General features: G+C 42.3%; 2 protein-coding genes across 7 annotated transcripts in view; both read left to right on the forward strand.

The window, feature by feature from the left end:
- Positions 1 to 1,019: 1,019 nt before the first annotated feature.
- Positions 1,020 to 2,357, forward strand: LOC311036126 (eukaryotic translation initiation factor 3 subunit E-B-like; the record flags this gene model as incomplete). Its single annotated transcript, XM_084044650.1, has 1 exon — positions 1,020 to 2,357. One exon carries the CDS (start codon positions 1,020 to 1,022, stop codon positions 2,355 to 2,357), a length of 1,338 nt encoding a protein of 445 aa, XP_083900776.1.
- Positions 2,358 to 8,911: 6,554 nt separating this feature from the next.
- Positions 8,912 to 22,101, forward strand: part of LOC311035794 (palmitoyltransferase ZDHHC14-like) — an 89,747-nt gene continuing 76,557 nt past the window's right edge. For 3 of the 6 annotated variants that reach the window (XR_014599782.1, XR_014599783.1, XM_084044243.1), the window contains exons 1-2: positions 8,912 to 9,396; positions 12,784 to 13,174. Coding sequence is in view for 4 of the 6 variants with exons in the window: in XM_084044243.1 (XP_083900369.1) it covers positions 12,912 to 13,174 (263 nt within the window). In the remaining 2 variants the exon portion in view is untranslated. Of the gene's footprint in view, positions 9,397 to 10,990; positions 11,150 to 12,783; positions 13,175 to 22,101 lie in introns of those variants that run through there. The other 3 variants (XM_084044245.1, XM_084044244.1, XM_084044246.1) reach the window with 3 other exon arrangements.

Raw genomic sequence — 22,101 nt, forward strand, 5'->3', positions numbered from 1 at the left:
TTACGCCCGATGAATGGTCTGATAAATCACGGGTAGGTCAGTATGTTGCCTACGTCTCCCATTCAGTGGTCTGATAAAACATGATGATGTCCCATTCAGTGCATTAGCACACGATCGATGACCTTAGATCACGGCCTGATGAGGACCTGCCGTTTCCCGCCTTTCTCAGCATTGTTGATGCTTTTAAAGCGTGTCCGTGAGTCGCGAGAACGTTTGTGTGCACCATGATACCGGTTCTGCTGCAATATGGCGGAAAGACGGTTAGAATAAAATGTATTCACACATTTATTTAGCGAACAGATTATGATATTATTCCCGTCAGGAAATCCCTGGATTTATCTCCTCTTCATCTGCGTGGTGGAGAGAGAACTGACAGGCTGACGGTGTCTTGGGCTCAATCATTGAATCATTGAGTCTCTTGTCTCTTTGTCTGTGTCCACTTTTTGCCCGTATATGGAGATCTCTGAACGCTCCCAAGTTGGTGCGTCATAAATTACTGACGTCATAGACTGAACTCCAAGTACTATGATAACCAGTACTGCACTAGTGGGTACTACAGAGTACAGTATAGCATAAAGTATAGCATAGTTACTAACTACAGAAGAGTACAGTAGTTACTACAGAAGAGTAGAATATAGAACAGCTTAACTACAGAGTACATAATGGAACAGTTACTAACTACAGAGTACATAATGGAACAGTTACTAACTACAGAGTACATAATAGAACAGTTACTAACTACAGAGTACATAATAGAACAGTTACTAACTAGAGACTATATGATATAGCACACTAACTACAGAGTAATATACTGTAGCAGTTACAAACTATCGTACAGTAGGCCTGTCACAATTATTATTACATAATAATAATCGAATAGTGTTGCACAATCGTCATAATTGTCATTTTCACATATTTTCTTGTCTGATGTCATCGGTCATCTCCATATTTGGGCAAACAGTCTATATTTGAGCCCAGAGCCCATATAAGACCTCAGTGGTTCCTTTCTGACGGTAAAGATGTCAGAGTACGATCTCACCATCAGAATTGCCAATTTTTTGGACTGGCATCTTGTAGTCCCTTTGCTGGAATTTCTCTCTGGCAAAGAGATCTATGATGAACAGGAGCTGCTTCACGGAAAGCTGGACCTCCTCAGTGGCACAAACATGGTGGACTTTGCCACGGAGGTGTACAAAAGCCTCTTCCCCGACAAGGAGATCCCCCTCGCTCTACAGGAGAAGAGGACGGCCGTGGTGGCTCGACTGAAGAAGCTCCAGTCGGAGATGGAACCCATCGTGAAGACGTTTGAGGACCCGGAGACCGCCAGGCAGATGCAGAACAGCAGGGACGTAAGAACGCTCTTCAAATATCTGGAGGAGAAATGTGACTTCACTCAGGAGTCCTTTGACACCCTGTATCGATATGCCAAGTTCCAGTATGAGTGTGGAAACTACTCTGGGGCGGCTGAATATCTCTACTTCTTCCGTGTCTTTGTCCCGCCCACGGACAGGAACGCCCTGGGCTCTCTGTGGGGCAAGCTGGCCTCCGAGATCCTGATGCAGAACTGGGAGGCTGCCATGGAAGACTTCACCTGCCTGAGAGAGACCATCGACAGCAACACTGTGAGCTCGCCTCTCCAGTCTCTGCAGCAGAGGACGTGGCTCATTCACTGGTCACTGTTTGTCTTCTTCAACCACCCCAAAGGCAGAGACAACATCATCGAGATCTTCCTGTATCAGCCCAAATACCTCAACGCCATCCAGAGCATGTGCCCCCACATCCTGCGTTACCTCGCCGCGGCGGTCGTCACAAACAGGGACGGCCGCAAGCGTCAGCAGGTTGTGAAAGATCTGGTCAAAGTCATACAGCAGGAGTCTTACACCTACAAAGACCCGATCACAGAGTTTGTGGAGTGCCTGTACGTGAACTTTGACTTTGACAGTGCTCAGAGGAAGCTGAGGGAGTGCGAGTCGGTTCTTGCGAACGACTTCTTCCTGGTTGCCTGCCAGGCGGACTTCATCGAGAACGCCCGCCTCTTCATCTTTGAGGCGTTCTGCAGAATACATCAGTGCATCGGCATCAGCATGCTGGCAGACAAGCTGAACATGACGCCCGAGGAGGCCGAGAGGTGGATCGTCAACCTGATCCGAAACGCCAGGCTAGATGCCAAGATAGACTCTACGCTGGGTCATGTGGTTATGGGGAACAACGCCGTGTCGCCTTACCAGCAGGTGATTGAGAAGACCAAGAACCTGATCCTCCGCGGCCAAACGTTGGCCCAGTACATCGAGAGGAAGCAGGCCCACAGCAACAGGAATGACACTCCAAACTGGGCAGGTCAAGAAAGTGGCGTTTAGAAGCACATAGAAGACAATAGATTTTTTTCTTTTTTTCCAGATTTTTTATGAGAATAGCAGATCTACAAGCTCAAACCACATGAAAAAATACAAAGGTTTTAACACTAATCTGTTCTTACGGTGGTCCCCTGGCACAACATCTTTTCAAATGGGGTTCTGCGGCCAAATACACATCATCAATCATGAAAATGTTTGGAGAATCCCTGCTGTAACTTATCATTTGGAAAGAAAAGGCACTGTCATGGAGATGCTTTTCACATAGGCTACAGAACACAGCAGAACACCTCCCACACTTTCTGTGCCTCTCAGAGGAGGAGGAGGAGGCGGCTTAGTCATGATGATGGATGGGTGATGGATGGTTCTTCACTCCTGGATAATCTCTCTTGAATAGATTCAGTAGGTAAAAAACAGCAGAGGGCACTGTTTTCCTTTTTTTTTTTTACCTGGGTTCCCAGATTTCTCCTGGATGCTCCACCAGTGGTGGAAGAAGTACTCAGATATTTTACTTGAGTAAAAGTCCACAATGTAAAAAGACCCTGTTAAAAGTAAAAGGCCTGTGTTCAAAATGTTACTTGATTAAAAGTACAAAAGTATTGACATCAAATATATACGTAAAGTACCAAAAGTAAAAGTAATAGAATGTTTGAAAATAGCCTATGTGTAAAATAGGACTAAAGTGGTTAACGTGTGTTTTATAATAAGAATTTATATCTGCAAAGTAACTAAAGTTTTCAAATAATTGTAGTGGAGTAACCTCTGAGATGTAGTGGAGTAGAAGTGAAAGTATTGGAAATTGGAAATACTCCAGAAAAGTAAAAGTACCTAAAAATTGTACTTAAGTACAGTACTTGAATAAATGTACTTAGTTACTTTACACCACTGTGCTCCACTCTCTCTGATAGTGGTTCTCAAACTTTTTTTTCAAGGACCCCCAGTTTGATATGCATTAGGTCACAGACCCCCAATTTTCTATCTCTGTGCCGCCTGATCTACACTGTAGAATCCTAGCTCTGAGAGCGTACACTCTCAGAGTATAATAATAATAATAACTAGAGGTTCGGGCCGCTTCGCGCCCCTCACACCTAGGCCCGATCAGCTACATCACAGCTGCGTTGCACCTGTGATCCAACTGATATGGCCATATATGGAGATGCACAGTAGGGTGGGGTCCTAGCGGCCAAGAACAAAGATTTTCGAAATACTCTGAGTAGCTTTACATGTGTGTGGAGGCCAGGGGAGAGGACAAAATAAAAATAAAACGTACCCCCAGACCCGTAACTCCTCACGGACCTCTGGGGGTCCCCGGACCCCACTTTGAGAACCACTGTCATAGGTCACATGTTTTCAAAGTGAGGTCCACATTCGGCAATAGTAGTAATAATAGTAGTAATAATAATGATGATGATGATGATAATACAAACATCTAATTAAATTCTTAAGATTATTGTGCAGGTTTAACCACTTTGAACCTTCTGTCCCTATTTTGGCATATTGACATATATTATTATAGGAGTTTCTAAAATACGAAAATGGCTCACAAGCTCACAACTTGCAATTTGTTGTGAGATTGGCTATTTTCAAATACACAAATGTGGAGATCTTTCTGACAATTTCAGAAAAATGTCACCCATAATGACAGGTTCAAAGTGGTTAAAGGTACGGTATGTGATTTACTTTGGTTAAAATAAGTGTTAAATAGCTCTATATTCTGATAGTACTCATTGCTATAGAGTGTTTGTTCAGTAAAAGGAGTCTCCCATGTCTCTCCAGCTCTTTATTAAACAGAAATTGCATTTTCAATGCTCTCTCCTGATTGGCCTGAAAATGTACTATACTCTGTTTACTAAAAAGCTGGAGAGACCCCTGTGACCGAACAAACGCTCTGCAGCAATGATTACTATCAGAGTATAGTACTTGAACCTTTTTAACAAAAAACAAAAGAAATACCAAAACATATCACGTACCCTATCTTTAATATAGGAATAGTATATATCCGCTCAAGATGCAAGGTGTTTGTTGTGAGCTCACACAGAGGCCACAGAAACGGCTCTTTCATCTTGTTCAGCATTCCAAACAATCAGTGGTGGGAAAAAGTACTCACATTTTTTACTTAAGTAAAAGTATCAATACTGCCATGTAGAAATACTCTGTTACAAGTAAAAGTCCGGAATTCAAAATTTACTTGAGTAAAAGTACAAGAATATTAGTGTAAAAATCTACTTGTGCCAAAAGTACTCATTATACAGAATGTCCCATTTCACAAGTTTTGAACTGTATAAAATGTATTAAAATATGTTGAAAATAGCAGATCTACAAGCTCACAATGTGTCGCATCGCGACTCATTGTGAGCTTGTAGATCTGCTATTTTCAAATGGCCGAAATGGTTAATGTATGTTTTGTAATAATAATCAAAATCAACAAAGTAACTAGTAGCTAAAGTTTTCAAATAATTGTAGTGGAGTAAAAGTACAATATTTGCCTCTGAGATGTAGTGGAGTAGAAGTAAAAGAATGGAAATTGGAAATACTCAAGTAAAGTACAAACACCTCAAAATTGTACTTAAGTACAGTACTTAAAGTAAATGTACTTAGTTACTTTCCACCACTGCAAACAATCACATATTCCTCTGGGTGAAGCCTCTGCTGGCTGGAACTCAGCCTTCTGTTATTCTTGGACTCAGGCTCAAAGGCCAGATCATGTCCACCAATTTCCCAACACAAACACAGCTTCATCCACTCATCCACGCCAGCAGACTGCTAACGCCAGTCTGCAGCTCAGGAATGACTTTGACTGACTGTTTTATGAAGATGATTAAACCATTTGAAAAGTGTCTATCGTGGGGGCGAAAACAGCCGATCCACACAAGCGTGCACAAGAGATGTGACGCTTATAGGACCTCAATGGAAACGAGTCCACAGGACTTGTTTGTGTTATCCTTTTAGACTAAGTGTGTGACTGGACTCTGTGCTGTTTGCATTTCTGTCTAATAAAGTATTCAATCAATCAATCAATCAATCAATCAATCAAAAACACTGTTCAGTCCAATGGTTTGTGAGATTAGCTATACAGACAGACAGACAGACAGACAGACAGACAGACAGACAGTGAGAAACAGACAGACAGACAGACAGACAGACAGTGAGAAACAGACAGACAGACAGACGGGATAGCCTCCCGCTGATGACACGCACATCTATGGATTATCAACAACAGATTACAATACAGCAGTGGTTCCAAAGTGGGGTCCTTGAGAGAGTTCCAGGGGGTCCCGAGCTAACTGATTGATAGTTAGTCCATAAGGGTCCATTTGGTTCCAGTAAAATGAACACTGAGGATTTTACACTCTGTGATGGAGGCTAGTGATTGAAGAGAGGAGGTGATAACTTAAGTCAGCAGTGGTTCTCAAACTTTCTCATGCCAAGGACCCCCAAATTGATATGTATTTGGCCGCGGACCCCCATCTGAAAATATTTTGTGTCAGGGACGCCCAGAAGAGAAGATTTGTGTTCATAAAATTCAAAATGAATAAAAATGTTCCAAATACTTTAATTTTTTTTTCTCCAAATATAGCAGATGCATCTGCTATTTTTGAATAGCCAACATATGAATGGATAAAGTGGTTAAAGTGATTATGATGCTATATATTAACTACTTTTGCTGGGGACCCCCTGTATACATACAAATACTCAAGTAAACATACTCAAGTACAGTACTCAAGCAAATGTACTTTGTTACTATCCACGACACATTCAGTGACACAAGCTCTCTCTCTGCGCACCAGACTGACCGAGACAGTGGTAGAAGTCTCTAGGGTTGTAGTCGAGTCCACACAAAGCGAGTCCAAGTCAAGAAATACCAAGTCCGAGGAGGGCCGAGTCCGAGTCAAGACCGAGTAAAATCATGGGTGGGAGCCGGGGACGAGACCGAGTCGAGACCGAGACCGACGGGGGGGGGGGGGGGGGGGGGGGCGAGACCGAGTTCGAGACCATGACCAGAATTGTTTATTTTCCCCCTCTTTTGATAGATACTGTGGAGAAAGACAGAACACATGGAGAGAGAGCATAGGGAAGTGACATGCAGCAAATGGTCTGGCTGGCCAAGAATCTAATCTAATCTGGTTTTGTGTTGGGAGGGTGGGTGGGAATACTATTTCTCTCAATCTAGGCTTTGGACCTTAATTTACAGTCTCTAAAAAAAAGGAGCATTTTTATTGTTATGAATTTACAGTGACATCTCTGATCACAATGCTCCCGGCTCCTACTGCACTCAGTGAAAATAAATAATTGAGTCTCTCTCCTCTGTTCAGTCTTAGATTCTGACACAATGAATATTTTACAGCCCTTGGATAGAACACAAGTGCTCATTTTTCATTCCTGCAGAACTACAACATCTTTGACTTAAAGCTGTGATCCGTAACATCTATGTTAGGTCCCACCACCGGGATTGGAATCCCGGTCATCATGAGAGACCAAATGTATTTCCTTCTAAAGCTAAAATATTGATAGTTAACCAAATGGTTGACTTGTTTAACAAATGCCGTCTGTATCTCTGTGAGTGCAGAAAATGGACCAAATCTGGACCCTTACAGATCTGTAACTCTGAGAGTGTAGGGATGCCCATTTAGATTTTATAGTGCACTGTAGATTGAGGTCCCAAGAATCTGTATCAAATGCATTGATTGTGGCCTAATCAATGCATATAGAACTGGGGTTCCTTGAAATTTAAAAAGGCTGAGTGCTCTACTACCACACCGTTGTTCTCAAATGGACCTTTACAGGTCTGTAACTCTGAGAGTGTACAAATGGAACCATTTCCCTTTTGGAACTCCTTGTAGGGGTTCCAAAATGGACCTTTACAGGTATGTACCTCTGAGACACTCTCAGAGTTATGGGGGTCCTACGAAGTACGAATAAATACAAAGTTTGAGACCCACTGCTCTACCATACAGATATATCGGTTAAGAATAACGTTTTATTCAATCAAAAATAAGTTCCGTATTGCAGCTTTAACACTCTGGAGAACCGGCAGGGCTGAGGGGAGGAGGAGGAGGGAAGGGAGGGAGGAGGAGAGAAGTATAATAGCCTAATTCGCTGCATGGGAGACTGCGAGCCAGAGGAGGAGAGGCATCTTGGGTGACTTGCATTCTGAGGAGGTGCAGTGAAGTGACGTGAAGGAGGTCAGATGGAGGAGGAGGAACCGTCAACAACGTGAACCAAAGCAGGTCCGACCGGATTGTCTATTGCGTCATCATCACTGAAGAGAGGGCATCTATCAGGCTGCTGTCTGGCTGCACGTAGCATGTTCTCACTGAGGAATGAGAGCTTTTTTTGGGGGAGTTCCCACCAGTGGTGGAAAGTAACTATGGTACATTTACTCAAGTACTGTACTTAAGTACAATTTTGAGGTATTTTGTTTTACTTTACTGGAGTATTTCCATTTGTCTATACTTTTACTTCTACTCCGTTACATCTCAGAGGAAAATATTGTAGGCCTACTTTTACTCCGCTACAATTATTTGAAAACTTTAGTTACTAGTTATTTTGCAGATATAAATTATTATATTATAAAACATACATTATCCTCTTTAGCCCTATTTTATACCTAGGCCGATCTACAAGCTCACATGTGAGCTTGTAGATCTGCTATTTTCAAACATTTTAGTACTTTTACTTTTGGTACGTTAAGTATATTTTGATGCCAATACTTGTGTACTTTTACTCAAGTAACCTTTTGAACACGGGTATTTGTATATTGTGGTATTGCTACTTTTAAGTAGAATAAAGAGTTCAGCAAATTTTTGCAAGTTTCAACACACTTTTTCTCATTATAGTTGTTGAGATCTTTATTAGCCTATACAGTGTTAATTTTAACAACACATTTTGATTTAGTTTTAGTCATAGTCTTTTGAATAAAATTCTGTTTAACTTTAGTCATATTTTTGTCACCTGAAATGTTTTACTTTTAGTCTAGTTTTAGTTGACTAAATACCATAAGATTTTAGTCGACTAAATCTACAGTTGATTTAGTCGACTAAAACTTTGGCCGGCCGTGATGGCATCGAAATGTTTTCACTTAGCTGCATGCCTGAAAGCAGCCACATATACCACAATGTAGAAATAGTCAGTTACTAAGAAAAAGTGCCGGTATTCAAAAAGTACCAGTATTGGCATAAAAATATACTTAAGTAGGCTACTAAAAGTAAAATTTCTCATTGTGCACAATGTCCCATTTCATAAGTTTCCAAACGTATACAATCCTTTGAAAATAGCAGATCTACAAGCTCACAACGCTCACTTCGTTGCTTCTTTTGGGATCTCATCTTAAACAAGCTCAGTGCTTAATGAGTCTTCCAGTTTAGTAGACCTTGTATTGTGAATTTGTACTTCCCATGTACTGATGTTCTCATGTCTTACTAAAAAAAGCCCAATCAATCAATTGGGCTTGTTTTCATAGACCCGTTTGCTTATTTATCTCACGGGATCTGGCAACACTGGTTCGTTCGTTCTGCATGTGGATCCAAATAGCACGGAGGCTTTCTGCATGTGAAGTGAACGCCTGGTCTGTGAAGCCTCAGCCTGAAAAGTGGCAACTTTTAGGAGCTACTATACGGTGGAATGGCGGAGATCTATGACGATTGCATAGCGGGGAAGGATCGAAGGAAAACAACAACATTATAGTAGATATATAGTCACAGTGCTGTGCGTGTGCGCCGCCCGTGTGGGTCGTGGCCAGGATGTTGGTGCTGCTGGTCTGACTCTAGACTCTCTGGTCTGGAGCTCGTCTCGTCTCTCTGGCTGCTGGACTAAATGACAACCTTTTGTTTTCATGTTCAGTCAGTAGTTTCTTTCTACCGACCGAGGAGGAGGACCGACACGGTCGTTGTGTTCAGCTCTCACCTTGTTGTAAGAGACCATGGTGTTGTTGTTGTCAGCTCCTAATAAACCTGGATAAATAAGGATATATTAATGCAAAGGGCTGCGTGACTAACTGACAACACCCTGACTGACTGTACGAGACCAACACAGTGTACTCTGCCTGGTAAGACCCTCTGTGTGCTGTCTGTTGTTGTTGTTGTCACTCATTGTCACACTGACTGACTGACTGATATTTGACTGACGGACTGTCTAACTGAATAACTTAACTGACCGATTGACTGGCTGAATAACTGTCTGTGTGTTTGTCTGTCTGTCTGTCTGTCTGTCTGTCTGTCTGTCTGTCTGTCTGTCTGTCTGTCTGTCTGTATAACTACTGACTGACTCAATACATATTTGACTGTCTGTCTGACTGAATAACTGACTGACTGCATATGACTGACTGAATATCTGTCCGTCCGTCTGTCTGTCTGTCTGACTGACTGACTGACTGAATATCTGTCTGTCTGTCTGTCTGTCTGTCTGTCTGTCTGTCTGTCTGACTGACTGACTGACTGACTGACTGACTGACTGAATGCATATTTGACTCACTGAATATCTGTCTGTCTGTCTGTCTCTCATTCTGTCATTCTGTCTGTCTGACTGGCTGACTGACAGTGTTGCTGTGGATGTCCAGGTGTGACAGTCTGACAGTCTGACAGCCATGGCATGTTATTGCTGCACAACGTTATTATAGTTGTTTCTTCTTCACGCACACATCATGTAATGCTGCGTCAAAGACACGTCGGGAAATCTAATGTTCCTTCATCCTTCTGGAGTTGGAGCGGCACCTCCAGAGTTCGGTCACTGTGTGGACGAGATTTACAAGCTAACAACACATCAAAGATCATAGTCTTTTCCAAATTGTTATTTACCAGACTATATCCAACTATTATAATTATTATTATTATAATTATCCCACTTAAGTGGGATACATATGCCCTATAACTGTTAAGTGAGTACTAATTAGTACTCACTCAACAGTTATAGGGCATATGTAACTTTGCCCTGTGTTTACATAACAAAACAAAGATATTTTACCCATCGTGTCCTCTATACCAGCAGTCATTATAAGTAGTATGGGGGTGTTTACTTGCTGTATTTTGGTGTTTTCACTGTTTGTTTTGGTCCCTGTCTGCGTCTACCAAAACTAACAGTGAACACATCAAAATACAGAGAGGAGACAGTGTGTTTCTGCAGGTAAACACCACCACACTACTGCAGTGGCTGATAACTGCTGGTATAGAGGCAAAATTGGTTGAAAAAATAAATAAATGTAAACACAGTGCAAAGTTGCATACTATGCCTTTAGCTTAAGTTGCTGATAACAGCATCACAATAAGTTTAACCTTTTATACGTTAGCTATTCAAAAATAGCAGATATACAAGCTCAGTGTGCCGCGCTATGAGCTTGTAGATCTGCTATTTTTTAAAATGTGTGCAAATTTGAATATATATATATTTTTTAAGTGAACATTTGTAACTCAAATCTTTGCTTCCGGGGGGTCCCTGGAACAAAATAATTGAGATGGGGGTCCGCGGCCAAATAAATACATGTCATTTTGACATGAAAAAGTTTGAGAACCATGTAGTGTCTGAGCTAAAACCGGACGATGCGAAGTCCCGACTCTCGAACGCACCATCATCATCACATCATCTCCGTGTATTACCTACCGCACCTCTCCTCTCCGCAGAGCCTCTCCTCTCCTCCTCTCTCTCTCTACAGTTTGTCAAGTCAAAACATCACAAGTTCAGAACGGCTGCAACAAAAACTTAACAAAACCAGACGAATGTAAAACAGTACGAACACTAAGGAGCGTCACGTAAAAAGTGAGAGGAAACCAGTTTTAAAAACACGTTTCAAACTGGCTCCCACACCAGTAGGTTCAACACATTTATGTTCTTTAAAACTGAAACTCAACAACTTGCTAACCGTGTGTTAGCCATGTTAGCGTTAGCTAAGTTAGCCTGAACAGACCGGGGGAGCGCCACAGCAACTGCTGTCTGGAGTACTGCACGTCGTGAGCTAGTTGTTGGAATTCATATTATTATTGTTGTTCTGATGTGTTGGTAGCTGTAGAATACAACTCTCGTAGACGTATTTATGATTCTGACGTTTTCAATCTACGAGAGTTGTGGGGTTCACGCCCCATGGAGACAGCGACTTTCAGCATTATGCCCCGTAGACACTCCAAACATGTACAAATTGAAAATAAAGGTGCTTACCCCCACGCCCCAAATGTTAACTCTCGCTACGGGGTAGTAGTTTAATTTAATAATGCATATCTTTCAATAAATAAGTGTTTTAATGCCGTCTGTGGCCGATTCTGTCGGAAGTCCCCAATGGGCGGTAGTGACGGGGCGCATCCGGTGAAAGCCGGAATTACACTCAATGTAAACAGGAAGTAAACGAGGGTGAAAAAATGTTGCTCGGCCACAAACGATATTAAAACACTTCTTTATTGAAAGATATGGATTATTACATTAAACTACTACCACGTAGGGACAGTTAACATTTGGGGCGTGGGGGTAAGCACCTTTATTTTCAATTTGTACATGTTTGGAGTGTCTACGGGGCATAGTGCTGAAAGTCTCTGTGTCCATGGGGGGTTAGATTGAAAACGTCAGAATCATAAATACGTCTACGAGAGTTGTATTCTACAGCTAGTTGTTCTGATGTGTTTGCTAACTTTAAACGTCGCTGTATGGTTGTATTGAGGTGCATACAGACTGTGTAGATAAGTTAGAGAAATGTGGTGAATGTGTTGGCTTTTTAATCAATTTCACGAAAGTCAATAACAATGTATTGTTAGTTGGGAAATCTTGTTAATTTTGAAGAAGAGGAAGTGAGATTGAGCTGAAGAAGGCTGTTTTTTTCTTTCTTTCTTGCATCATCGTGCACTGACTGAACTGTAGGGCTGTCTCACGATTATGACATTTTACCTGATGATTCATTGTCACTTGAATAATTTCGATTAACTATGTAATTGTGTTTCTGTCGTTGAACACTGGAACATAAATGAGTACAACCCAGCTAGCAGATCGGCGTTTACATTTCTGCTTGGCTTTTAGGATTTGAAGTTGCACAGGGGCAGATACAGTATGACAAACAACCTAAATATCCAAATAAATGACATGACACATATTTACGAGATTTAGTAACCTAACCTTATACTTAAAAAAAACATGAATAGTTTCTATCTACAAGGTGAGCTTGTAGATCTGCTCTTTCCACTATTTAAACTTTTTTTTTTGGAAAATATATGAAAACATTTACAACATGGAAATGATTATGACGAATATGCAAACAAACAAAAAAAGGCGATGACCTCAAATAATTGCGATTATGTAACAATTGTGACAGGCCTAAATGACGATTATGCAAAAAAGATATGATCTCAATAATTAATTATTATTAATTATCTCAATAATTATCTAAAACAATTGCGATTAGACGATGATGTAACACTTGTGACTGGCCTAAACACTCAACTAAGTGTATTTTCATTCACAGAGGATCGAGGCACATCTTCAGACTGGCGGCGGTGGTCTGGTGTTGGTGGTGGTGGTCCGCGGGTCCGGGTGGTCCAGCTGTGGCGGAGGAGGAGGAGGAGGAGGCGTTGCCGTTGACCTCGGCGGCTGATGCATCTCGGGGTGTCCGAGTCCATGCGAGAGTGTGAGTACAGCCAGATCAGCACTCGCAGCTCCACGCCGATGGAGACCCCCTACAACAGCAAGGGCAACAACAAGAAGAAGAAGACCCCCAAGAAGAGGCGATGGGAGGCGTTCCCGGGACGGAACAAGTTCTACTGCGATGGGAGGATTATGATGGCCCGGCAGACGGGCGTGTTCTACCTGACCCTGGTGCTCATCCTGGTCACGTGCGGCCTCTTCTTCACCTTTGAGTGAGTGCTGTTTGTTTTGTTGTTTGGTCTCGCGTAGCCAGACAATGTTTCTCCACAATCTCCGAATGCTATAGAGTGTTTGGAACTCTACACCTCCCGAAAATCAGAGGCAGGAAGCTGTCATTTTAAAGTTAAACCATTAAGACCGGGAACACATCTGTAATTTTTGTTGCCAGACCCAAGGGGTCGTTGCTTACATGAGGCTTTGTATCTGTTTTCTCCATACATGGGCATTGTCACTTTGTGGTCCGGCCCCAGCCAAAAAAGTCTGTCCCCAAAGTCTGTCCCCATACATGGGCATGGTCACTTTGTCCTCCGGCCCCAGCCAAAAAAGTCTGTCCCCATACATGGTCATAGAAGGGACACAGGCTGACACGTCATGTGAAGTCCGGCTTAGCCGTGATGTAGTGCTCTGATCTTATAAAGTACTTATTCTGGGTCTGGCAGAACCAGGTCTCCTGGTCTTGTTTATCCACTTTAACCATTATCTTATACTTTGTCTATTCAAAAACAGCAGATATACAAGCTCATGTGCCGCGCTATGAGCTTGTAGATCTTTTGTGCAAAGAAAAATTGTGCAAATCTTTGAATATATATATTTTTTAAGCAAACATTTGTAACTCAAATCTTTGCTTCTGGGGATTCTACAAATGTCTTCTAAATCATTTTTTTTGTTAAAGCCAAAGTAAATCTTAAAAGACACAGATGCATTCCCGGATTGAATGGGTTAAAATATCTTAACGTGATTTTTTTTAAAATTTCCATTTCTGCTAAGCAGCAAGCTATAGCTTAGATGATTTTGATTTGTATCAGGAAGACGAAGCGGAAGCGAGGAGGAGACCGGCGTCACATCCGCTTTATCCTCTGATCATTTTCAGAGCTTCCGTTGCTCCAGACTGCATGACGGAAGCATTTTAAGATTATGGGAGGCAACAGTCTGGCTCGTGAGACTATGTTGTTGTTGTTGTTGACATGAGGTCCTGCTTTCACACTGCCTGAAGCAGCTTGTCTGTCTGTCTGTCTGTCTGTCTGTCTGTCTGTCCGTTCGTCCATCCGGAGGCTGAATCTGGGCTTTCCGAGGTGTTGTTGGTAGAGAAGCTGCACTCGTATGTCAGCGTTTCTCAACTTTTATGAAGCTCTGGACCACTAGCGTATTTCAAAAGAATCCTCTATATCGCCACAACACAGTCAGTGTTGTAAATTTGTATTTACTGTTTTAATTTATATTTAGCATTAATGATCTTAAAGGCATAGTATTTTTACCCATAATTTGTACCTCTATACCAGCGGTCATCAGCCACTGGAATAGTTGTGGTGGCGTTTACCTGCAGAAACACATTGCCCTCTCTCGCTGTATTTTGGTTTGTTTTCACTGTTTGTTTACCATGGAGCAGTGTGGAGAAACAGTGGGTTGTGTCCACTGATGGGGTGCTTGCCTGGTGGCTCAGCCAGGTAGTGCACCAACCATTATGTCTCCTGTTAGCGTGAGGAGGACCCGGGTTTGAATCCGACCTGGGCTGTCTCGTCTCACATCATGTCCCCTCCTCTCTCTCTCTCTGGCTTTGATTTCCCGTCGCTCTGCGGCGCTGACACTGTCTGAAATGAAGCATAAAAATGTCACAAATAAATCTTTGATTGCCAAGAACGAGTTAACTCGTTTTTAGTAAAAATAAAAATAAAACATTTTTTTTTTTTTTTTACTTTAAAAAAAAAAAGTGACCCAAAGACCAAGGAGATATGATTTTTCGAAGATCTAGACTCTCATCCACTTCCTTGTTAACTTAAAACTTTAAAATTCTGTATCTCGGCTCCTGAGTACTTTTTTTTTTTTGAAAAATCTCTGGCATGAATAATAATAGGCAGTGAAAATAATTCAGGCAGTGAATGTGTTTAAAAAGTTATGTCACTTGACCGTCAGCTCGCCTCATGTCAGAGAAAAGGCATATTGCTTGCCGTCCTCAGGGCATGCTCAGAATTCACTAGAACTGGGGGTATTATTAACGCAGGAGCCTTTGTGCTCAGAGAAAGTCGTCAAAATGTGTCACGACACACGACACTAATTGGCAGGTGACACACTTTTAAGTTCTGTTTTTGTCTAGTTTTAGTCGACTAAATATGATATTTTAGTCGACTAAATCTACAGTTGATTTAGTCGACTAAAATGTATTTTGGTGGTGTCTTGATGGCGTCGTAAGGGCTGATTTTACACTTGGTTGCATGCTGAAAATAGCCGATCGCGCTGCGACGCGTTGTGAGCTTGTAGATCTGCTATTTTCAGAGCACAACACCCGAGCGCAACCAAACATAAACTGACTTGTCTTTTAGTTCTACTGGATATCCTCTCCACTAGTCCTTCACTAACATTTTAGTCTAGTTTTTATTTGTTAGTCTTTGTCTTGTTTTAGTCATCGTAGATTCGTTTTTATTTTGTTTTTATTTTGTTTTTATTTTGTTTTTGTCATTGAAAAAAGGTAGTCGACGAACATTTTTCGTCATAGTCTTAGTCGACGAAATCAACACTGGTTGATGGTTCGTGGTTAGGTTTCATTCACCTGAACTCAATTCAACTTCTTCAACCTTATTGTCACATCACAGGTTTACAGGTGTAAGAATCACTTCTGAATGTTAGTCTCACATGCAGGTGGAGACATCATTCAGCAGCACATATATCACATTATGTCAGTGTAAACAAAAAGTGTCAGTTCCAGTGCAGCAGCAGCAAAGCACTCCCACAGTCTTATTTTCACAGAAGCATTAATCCTGTGTTGCGTCAGGACAGCCTGGCGGCAAGCGGAGCTCAGCGCTTGTTCCAACAGTCTGATGGTATAGGCAGCCAGTTGGAAACTGTTACCATTTTCATTATTATTTTGCATTTGAATTGTATGTAGTACAAGATGAGTTGAGCAGCGCTTGCCGGGCAGTTTTGCTGTCTCACATTCCGTGGTATCAGAGGTTCGGAAGTGGCATACCTTTCTCCTGTCCAGGTTAATCTTTCCCATACATTCGATAGGCTCGGCAACAGATTTGAACCGGAAAACATAGAGTATGAAGGTGTCATACAGTATTAGGGCTGGTAAATTAATATCGAATATTCCTCGAATATGGGGGAAATATGTATATTCGAATATGAAAATTAATATTCGAATAAAAAAAAATGTCCCTGTCAAATAAACATAAATAAATTAACTTTTATTTTGTTTTAAATATTTTTTTAAATAATAATAATAATAGTATTTGAATATTTTCAAATATCTGCCAATTTTTAAGACCAATATTCGAATATCATTTCTTAGGAAAGTTACCAGCCCTATACAGTATGTGTTTGCGGTTGCCTAAAGGCATACAGAAATGTAATTTCATTTGTTACAATGTTCAATGCCCAAACACGATTAAATCCTTAATCACAATTATTTGCAAGACAATTAATCGTCACGTCAACTAATATATAATGATCATGAACGCCCTAGTAGGGGACCCCAAGGGGGTCCTCCTTGAGGAGTTAGAGGTCTAGAAGTTGGCAAATACTTCAAATTCAAGTTTCAAATGGGGGGGGGTCCGAGGATTAATGCATAAGAGTTCTGCTGTATGTAAGTACCTCCTGTATAATCATTAGAGATCACACACGTTCAGTCTCCCTCCATTAGCACTGACTAATCACTATCTCCCCCTGTTGCTCCAGAGAAGCTCCAGGGCTCTTAGCGAGATAAGATTCCTTCCTGCTCCATCGGGGTTTTTGTGTTGCTCAATCGCTGCCTTTATCAAGCGGGGTAAAGGCTTTCAGCGCCACAGAGAGCCCTGACGTGCAGAGATATGCTGAGCCATCAGTGGCCGCTGTCCAACATGTGAAACTGGGAGGCTATTATGTGGTGCGGTTGCCACGTCCGCTTATTATAAGCGTCTTTGGGCTTGTTTTTCTGTGAAGTTGCTTGTAAACATTGGTTGTTGTTGCGGGTTGTGGTGTTTTCTTTTGGGCTTGTTTCTAAAGTGTAGTTGGTTGCTTATTTGGGGTTTGTTTCAGTTTAATCACTTTAACCCCTATACTGTATATATATACATCGGCTATTTGAAAATAGACGATCTGCAAGCGTACAACGCGCCGTGATGCGACAGGTTGAGAGCTTTATAGATCTACTATTAAAAAAAAAACTTGAAATGTTATATCTGCAAAATCTGGAATGTTTTTGAAACATTTAAACACTAATATCGTATGGGAGTCACTGGCACAAAATATTTTCAGAAGGGGGTCAGCGGTCTAATTTGGGGGGGGGGCATGAAATTGTTTGAGAACCACTAGTAAAAACAACATTACGCAATAAAGTTTGACTGGCCTGCCCTAGTCGCTTATTCTGGGCTTATTTTCATAGACCTGGTTGCTTGTCTCTCTCGCAAGAATCTGGCAAGACTGTCCTCTGAACTCAGGGCTCTGCCAGATGGGCCGTGCTTCTACTGTATACCAGCTGTTATCTGTCCCCTGAGCAATCCTACACACAGTACACCGTCTATCAACGCTGACCTCTGGACCACTCTGTCTTTCAATGCATTGTGACCCGCAAGAGATGCTGACATAACCTATGACCGACTAGACCGGGTTTACATGGAGGTTAATGTTTCTAAACCCCCCTCCCTTTACTAGGGAACACTGTACAAAAGTGAACGTGAGTAGTGAGTGAGTGAGTAGCAGTCCAGTGGTGGAAGAAGTACTCATATTTGTTACTTAAGTAAAAGTAGGAGTAATATCACAATGTAGAAATATCGGCAAGTGTCGGCAACAAAATGATAATAATGAATTTATTTGTATAGCGCTTTTCTAAACAATGTTACAAAGTTCTTTACAGACATGCAATAATAACAAGCAATAATAAAAAACAACCAAGCAATAAATAGAAAAAAAACTAAAAAAACAACAACGTAAAGACAACAATATACAGCAGTAGAAGTAAAAGTGCCAGTTAAAAGCAGATAGACTTAAGAACAAGTGTGTTTTCAGAAGAGATTTAAAAGCGAGCACCGATTGTGCTAGCCTCAGCTTCTCAGGGAAGGGCGTTCTAGAGCCCAGGGGGCCCGGACCGCTCACCCCGAGTAGTGAGGATTGTCGTAGGAACGACCAATAGAGCCTGGCCCTTGTCTGAGGATCTGAGGTTGCGCTCCGGCTTGTAGGGCTCCAGCATATCAGTAACGTACTTGGGAGCCTGTCCATGCAGGGCTTTAAAAGCCTGTAAAAGTGAAAGTACTCGTACACACATTGTTTGAAGATACATGGTGGAGTAAAAAATACATTTTCCACTAAGATGTAGTGCAGTCGAAGTATTAAGTATCGAAAAATGAAGATTATCAAGTAAAGTAAAACTACCTCAAACCTGTACTTAAGTAAATGTACTTGGTTACTTTCCACCACTGTTACAGTACAGATGAAAGTGGAAAAGCCACCACCCGGTGTCTTGTCTGAAACTGGATGTCCCCCCCCCCCCCCCCCCCCCCCCCCCCCCCCCCCCAGCCAGCCAACAGCCACCACCTGGAGGATGCCAGATGTTTCCTGATGATACCTCCTCCCATCCAGGGCCTTCATTTCCTGCAGCCAGCAGAGCCAGTGGAGCCACGGGGCTCAGTGTGTGTCGCTGTCCTCTCGTCTGTTAGGACTACAGGGGACACTTTTCAGGGACACAGAGCGAGGGAACCACAAAGACACACTTAAACTCTCTGCATCACCCCGGCCTCCGCTCCGCTCCGCTCCGTGCAACAACAACGCCTCCAGGGCAAGCTCGAGTTCTAACTGTCCTGTCCGCCCTCTCCCCTCTCCCCGCCCTACCCCCCCCCCCCTACCCCCCCCCCCCCCCCCCCCACCCCCCCACCCGCTTTACCGTCAGCTGAAAGGAGACATTTATCAGACAGGGCGGTAGTCAGCGGACCTTCCTCACCCCACAAGGCCTTCTGTTGTCATTAATCCATTAAGACCGGAGAACATTTCTTTGGCTGTTCAAAAATATCAGATATATGAGCTTGTAGATCTGCTATTTTTTTTATGGAAAAATGGCAACATACTGTTTAGAAAACTGTTTTAGATATGTATTTGGACATGTGAACTCCCATCTCAAAATGTTTTGTTCCAGCCCCCCCCCCCCCCCCATGGAAGCAAAGATTAGAGCTACAAATGTTCGCTTTAAAAAAAAAAAAATATATATTCAAAGATTTGCACACATTTTCGACGATTTTTAAAAAAAAATACAGATTTACAAGCTCATAGCGCTATGAGCTTGTAGATCTGCTATTTCTGAATATCCAAATGAATCTTAAAATGACACAGAAGCGTTCCCGATCTTAATGGATTAACTGTAATGCCTTTCGATTAGATGTGTTGCTTCTTTTTTTTTCAACCCCCCCCCCCGCCCCTACTTTCCAGCTGTCAGCACAATGGAAAGCTGCTCCTCCATTGCGTGTGTGTGTGTGTGTGTGTGTGTGTGTGTGTCGTAGGTGTAGAAGGGAAAAAATAGCAGACCAAGTAAACAAAAAAAATGTATCAGAGACGCAATATAGAGGGGATCCCTGCTTCATCTCTCTCTCAGCTAGGGGGTCCTTGGCCTGAAATCGTTGAAGACCCCTGGTTTACTGTATTGGTATTTTATATTTACTGCTTGTTTGCCCGTTCATTTATATTGAAAGTTAAATCTTTCATTTACACTATTTCATACATTGAAGTTTAAATGTTCTCAAATAAAAAATCTAAACTGTGGACTGGCATCGGTCGGCCTCCTCTCCTCTCTGCTGTATTTGCATAACAATCTGTGTGAACAGGTTAATCAAATAGTCAGATATGATCAGCTGTGTTCATATTATCTTTAGTTGTGGGTTGATTACACCAGTGGTTCCCAAACTGGGGGTCCCCAAAAACTTTTTTGGGGCGGTCCCCAGATGATTTCTCACTCAACAGTAAACAAACCAAGATGCAGTATCAGTGTATACAGGGTATCTGCACATTTGTAAAGTTAAAATTGAATGGCTTTTAACTGAGACCTTTTTTTAATACCAAATTGGCCAAATTGTCAAATTTTACGAAAGAAAGAGGCGAACGTTGTAGATCGGTTATTTTCACCGTCTATCTGTGGAACCGAGTCAAACTAAATGTAATGCCTACAATTCCAAGTGTTGTGGGGTGGCGGGGGGGGGGGGTTGGCAGTTCAAATATGATTGTTTTGGGGCGGTGGTGGCCTCCAAAGTTTGAGTACCCATGGATTACACCTTGGTCTGTCACATAAGGACAGAACTCTCTGCTGCCTTTCCTCGTATTCTCAAGACCGGTAAGAACAGTGTGTATAGATAGAGATGCTCCAGGTAGAGAGAGGACATATATATAAATATAATACATATATATATATATATATACTAATCCACTTTTCAATTCGCTCCCTTTCCCGTCCCGAGGGATGCTTTGCCCATCATGCATGGATAATAAACCCTGTTCGGCGAAGAGGCAGGTCTTTTGATGTGTTTATTATTGCTGGTTGCAGGCTCTCCCCCAGACAGCCGTGTACATGCTGTTTTCACATGGTGTGTCTGCTCCGCTCTGCTCACCCCCCCCCCCCCCCCCCCCCACGATGCCTCGTAAAAGTTCACTCAGGCAAATGTTTGAAGTGGTGTATGGAGACGCCGGGCGGCGTGTCGGTGGGAGGAAAACAAGACTTCCTCCACAATCCACGCACGTTTTGTGTTGGACAAGACAGGGACGCCTGAAGGCTTTTTATTGAGAGAAGGTAGTGCATGCACATCCATCGTTAGTGTCCAGGACAAACAAGAGATCAATACATTTGTTTTATAAAAGTCTAGCACACTGCTAGATACAGTTGCAGAAACGTCTTATGTCCACGTTTTAACTTTTTGTGTTTTTTAATAAATGAATGCCCCTTCTTGATCATAGTACAGTGTCACACAAAAGTATGAAAAGTAGCAGATCCACAAGCTCGAAAACGCGGCGCATAGATCTGCTACTTTTGCCACTTTTTGGATTTGAATCCAGAAAAGCAACAGTTTTCAGGACATATGAGGTTTCCACCTGACGAGAGAGACGATATACGCTCCCACACTATTTATTGTGTGAGCTCAGTTCAATGTTTCCATCCCGTCTGGATCATAAACGTCAAACTTGAGCTTTGCATGAATGCTTTTGTGCGAGGAAACGTCTCTGAGAGATAACTAAAGGCTTAAATTCTGTGATGCACTCGTCATCGAGCCTCTCTCTGCTTTCACACTTGTTCGATGGATAGGGACTAGATGGGTTTTGTGTGTGTGTGTGTGTGTGTGTGTGTGTGTGTGCGCGTCGGTGTTGATGGATGAGGGCCTGAAGGGCCCGCTTTGTTCAGCTGTTGCGTTTTTAAGAAATGTGCACAAAACAAAACAGGAATGGCATAACTTAAAGTCTATGCAGAATCTTGTCAAGGCATGCAGGGAGAATCAACCATAGGCCTGCTGCGCTGCAGTCCAAGCACAATGCCTGCATTCTCCCCCCCTCCCCAACAAAAAAAACCCTATATACTTTGTGTATACTACTAGGCCCCCTTCTTTTTTCCCTCTACACTAGGGGTCTTCAACGTTTTTCAGGCCAAGGACCCCCTAGCTGAGAGAGAGCTGAAGCAGGGACCCCCTCTATATTGTATACATTTGTTTCAGATTAAACTTCTTTTTTTTTAACTTGGTCTGCTCTTTTTCCCCTCTACACCTAAACCTCTTTGCCAAAAATAGCTGATCTACAAGCACTGCGAGGCGTTGTGAGCTTGTAGATCTGCTATTTTTGGCTAAAGTTCTCCTCAGAATAGGGATGGTAGGGTTCAAGTGGTGAATGAAAAAAGAAAATTCCCATCACACAAAGATTTGGCGGGCCCCCTGTAGTAACTCTGAGGACCCCCTAGGGGTTCCGGATCCCCTGTTGAAGACCCCTG

Source organism: Gymnoscopelus microlampas (genome assembly GCF_963454915.1).
Source record: "Gymnoscopelus microlampas genome assembly, chromosome: 20".
Taxonomy (NCBI): domain Eukaryota; kingdom Metazoa; phylum Chordata; class Actinopteri; order Myctophiformes; family Myctophidae; genus Gymnoscopelus; species Gymnoscopelus microlampas.